This window comes from Cebus imitator, unplaced genomic scaffold, assembly GCF_001604975.1.
Source record: "Cebus imitator isolate Cc_AM_T3 unplaced genomic scaffold, Cebus_imitator-1.0 Scaffold188, whole genome shotgun sequence".
In the NCBI taxonomy this organism is placed as follows: Eukaryota; Metazoa; Chordata; class Mammalia; order Primates; family Cebidae; genus Cebus; species Cebus imitator.
In genome coordinates this window covers 5,224,168-5,228,326 of record NW_016107503.1, presented here as the reverse complement: position 1 = coordinate 5,228,326, position 4,159 = coordinate 5,224,168, and the positions used below count along the sequence as shown (strand labels likewise).

General features: G+C 51.5%; 1 protein-coding gene across 4 annotated transcripts in view; it reads left to right on the top strand.

Moving 5' to 3' along the window:
- ANXA9 (annexin A9) overlaps positions 1-4,159 on the top strand; it is a 15,834-nt gene that overhangs the window by 4,091 nt on the left and 7,584 nt on the right. For 2 of the 4 annotated variants that reach the window (XM_017546317.2, XM_037744911.1), the window contains exons 8-12: positions 1,533-1,612; positions 1,799-1,858; positions 3,053-3,137; positions 3,274-3,369; positions 3,467-3,525. In XM_017546317.2, the coding sequence (XP_017401806.1) occupies positions 1,533-1,612; positions 1,799-1,858; positions 3,053-3,137; positions 3,274-3,369; positions 3,467-3,525 (380 nt within the window). The remainder of the gene's footprint in view (positions 1-1,532; positions 1,613-1,798; positions 1,859-3,052; positions 3,138-3,273; positions 3,370-3,466; positions 3,526-4,159) is intronic. The other 2 variants (XM_017546318.2, XM_037744912.1) reach the window with 1 other exon arrangement.

The window sequence follows — 4,159 nt, the reverse complement described above, 5'->3', positions numbered from 1 at the left end:
GCTACTCAGGAGGTTGAGGTGGGAGGATCACCTGAACTGAGCTTGGGAAGTTGAGGCCACGGTGAGCTGAGATCATGCTATTGCTGTTGCAATAGCATGGGTGACAGGAGTGAGAGTATGTTTCTCTCTCTCTCTCTCTCTCTCACACACACACACACACATATATATATAAAGAGAGAAGCAATGATTAACCATCTTAATCTGGAGCTCCAAGGCAGATTCCAAAGTGATAGTCCCAAAGGTATTCATGTCACCTTCCCAGCCCCTTGCTGTCCCTGTCATCACACCACATTCCAAGCTGAGCCCAGCCTTGCCGCAGCCTGGAGGAAAGATGGGAACCTGCCCTCTGAGTCATGGGTGTCACCTCTCGTGCCCCTGATGGCTGTCCTTGCTTGGCTGCAAGTGTCTCACCCACTAATTTGTGGCTTCTTACCATCCTCCTCTCACCACCCCTTCCGCCACCCTCACCACTTTGTCTTGCTCTCCCAATTTTCCTCTGATGTCTAATCTTGGCCTACATTCTTCTTTTGAGACAAGATCTTGCCCTGTAGCCCAGACCGTGAGTGATGTGGTTGTGGGTCCCTGCAGCTCTGACCCTCCTGGGCTCAGTCCTCCCACCTCAGCCTCCTAAGCAGCTGGGACTACAAGTGCGCCACCACCATGCCCAGCTAATTTTTGTGTTTTTTGTAGAGATGGGTTTTGCTGTGTTGTCCAGGCTGGTCTCAAACTTCTGGGCTCAAGCCATCTTCCTGCCTCAGTGTTGCAAAGTGCTGGGATTACAGGCATGAGCCGCCACCCCAGCTGTGGCCTGTGTTCTTAATCCCTCTCCTTCCCTCCTTCCTTCTTGCATCTGTTTCTCTCTTCTCCTTCCTTTTCTCCCTTTCCTGCTCTTTTCCCCACCTTTTTTTTTTTTTTAGCCTAGTTTCACTCTTGTCACCCAGGCTATAATACAATGGTACAATCTTGGCTCGCTGCAACCTCTGCCTCCTGGGTTCAAGTCATTCTCCTGCCTCAGCCTCCCAAGTAGCTGCCTGCCACCACGCCCAGCTAACTTTTGTATTTTTAGAAGACACGAGGTTTTACCATGTTGTCCAGGGTGGTCTTGAACTCCTGACCCCAGTCGATCCACCCGCAGCCTCCCAAAGTGCTGGTATTAAAGGTGTGAGCCACTGCACCCGGCCTCATATCATTTTTCCTTACCTCCAACGAGGATGCCAGGTCCCAGCCATCTTGTGTTATAATACAGGTTTCTCTAGCCCTTCTTCACTGCCTGTCCCTACTTCTAATCATGGTTGCCTCCTGCCTAGCAGGTTGGTGATGAAGCCACCGCACACCTTACAGCTCAGAGACGTTTTCAGGTGGCTGTGATGGTACTTGTGCCTTACATCCTGGGAATTAGCAGCCGTGAAGCTACTCCAGGCAGGGCCTAGCAGGGCTGCGGGGGCATAGTGAGTCAGGCATTCGGCAGGTCCTGGGAATATCTATGCTAGGAAAACTCAGGAGGACTCAGAGAGCTCCTCACCCCACCCCAGATTTCCAGGTGGAGGCCGTGGATGACATCACATCTGAGAGCAGTGGCATCTTGCGGGACCTGCTCCTGGCCCTGGCCAAGGTGAGGAGGACTGGCCTGTAAGGAAGGGAGTCACATTCACTAGCCAAGGAGACGCGCTGGAGCAGGGAGCATTGCTGTCCTGTAATGGACAAGAGGGGGCTTTGGGGGAGACCAGACTTTGCTTGTTGCTCTGGAGATGAAAAGATGCCCTTCAAAGAGCCCTCTAAGAACAGTTTCTCCTCCTAGGGGGGTCGTGACTGCTACTCTGGAATCATTGACTATAATCTGGCAGAACAAGACGTCCAGGTGAGCAGGGGGTTTAGGAGTGTGCACAGCCGCCATGCATGTAAGATGCCTTCCTCCACCATATCTTAGAGTCAGTCACCTACATGCCCATTTGTCCTGCAAACCCGTGCCTCCCTGGGAGAGGGAGTCCCCAGTGATGTGATAGGGGGATGAGGTGTCAGGTAGCATCATAGCTGAAGCCTTTTCTCCCGCCTAGTCTCTGACTCCTGAGCTCATGGACCAACAGATTCTCCTCTCGTGAGCATTTGGGGGCAGAAAGCTCCCTCAGACCCTTTTGGGGATTATTTAACCCTTGGGTACCAGGATATTTCCAAATCAGTGACTAGAGCTGTGAGGCTGGAAGGGCAGAGCCCCTCCCTTAGCCCTATTTCTTTCTTAAAAAATAAAATAAAATAAATGACATCACATAAATAAAAACAACTAATAGGCCAGGCATGGTCCCTCATGCCTGTAATCCCAGAACTTTGGGAGGCTGAAACAGGAGGGTCACTTGAGCCCAAGAGTCCGAGACCAGCCTAGGCAACATAGTGAGACTCTGTTTCCACAAAATGTTTTTCAAATTAGCTGCACTTGTAGTTCCAGCTAGCTAGGAGGCTGAGGCTGAGGTGGGAGGATCACTTGAGCCTGGGAAATTGAGGCTGAGGTGAGTCCCGATCATGCCACGGCACTCCAGCCTGGGTGACAGAGGGAGACCCCATCTCTTTCTCGCTGTCTGACACACACACACACACACACACACACACACACACCCACCCACCCTAGTTTACAGGTCAAAATAACCTTTTCCAGCTGGGTGTGGTGGCTCATGTCTGTAATTTAGGAGGCCGAGGCAGGTGGATCACTTGAGGTCAGGAGTTTGAAACCAGCCTAGCCAACATGGCAAAACCCTGTCTCTACTAAAAATACAAAAATTAGCCAGGCATGATGGTGGGTGCCTATAATCCCAGCTACTCCGGAGGCTGAGGCTGGAGAATCACTTGAACCTGGGAGGAGGAGGTTGCGGTGAGCTGGGATCATGCCATTCATTGCACTCCAACCTGGGTGACAGAACGAGACTCTGTCTCAGAAAAAAAAAAGAAAAATATTTTCCACCCTGAATCCCATTTTCATCATGATGGTGATAGATTCTGGGAACATCACACCCGTGGCTCCCTAGGTCCCCACCAGTGATCCTGACTCACTCCTCCTTCCCAGGCACTGCAGCAGGCAGAAGGACCCAGCACAGAGAAGACATGGGTTCTGCTCTTTACCCAGCGAAATCCTGAACACCTCATCCGAGGTACACACAAGCCATCTTGTCCCCCAGCTTGCTCTAATGATGAGTTTGGGCTGAGGAAGGTGGGGAGGGGCCATCCTTTCCTGTTATAATGAATCCCCCATCCATCTTTCTAACTGCCTCCCACACACACCACAAGTGTTTGATCAGTACCAGCGGAGCACTGGGCAAGAGTTGGAGGAGGCTGTCCAGAACCGTTTCCATGGAGATGCCCAGGCGGCTCTGCTAGGCCTAGGTAGGGGCCTGCGCAGGATTTGTGGAGTGAGTCTCTCTTGGGATGGGAGATTGTGGCCCTAGATGTGAGCCTCCATCCTTCCCATCTTTGCTTCCAGCTTCGGTGATCAAGAACACACCGCTGTACTTTGCTGACAAACTTCACCAAGCCCTCCAGGTGAGAGGGGCGCTCCTTTCCCTCCCCAGATCAGAAACTGGGGAGGAGAGAGGAGCCTCAGGTTGCTGCTAATGTAACCATCCCATATACACCGTCTGAACCTCTCCCTCCCAGGGCTTACGCACCGTGGCTTACGCACCGTGGCTTACACAGGGGTGGAGGAATGAGCTGTGGTGAGAACTAACTTAGCTGACTCTCAGGGGCCCTGAGACTAACATTGTGGCCTTGTTAATGTCTAGGTGGCCAAATCGAGATATGAATCTGCTCTGTAAGACAGTGCCTGGTCCAGGCTCAGTTGTCGCCAGAGCGATGGTGATCACACTAGCAAGAATAATGACAAGGGCTGGCATTTCGTAGCTGCTGATTGTGTACAGCCTGTCCTGAGCATGGCATACACATTTATTCATCCTCACAACCGCATCCATCCTTATCTTACAGATGGAAAAACTGAAGCCAGAGAAGTTAAGTACCTTGCTTGAGGTCACATAGCTAGTAAGTCATACGGTCTCCCTACACAACACTTAATGATATAAGACATTTACAGTCCTGAGTCCACTCCTTGTCGCCTAAACCATAAGTGCTCTTAGCACCCAAGGACCCCTTTCTCCACACTGGTCAGATTTTGTTCCACATT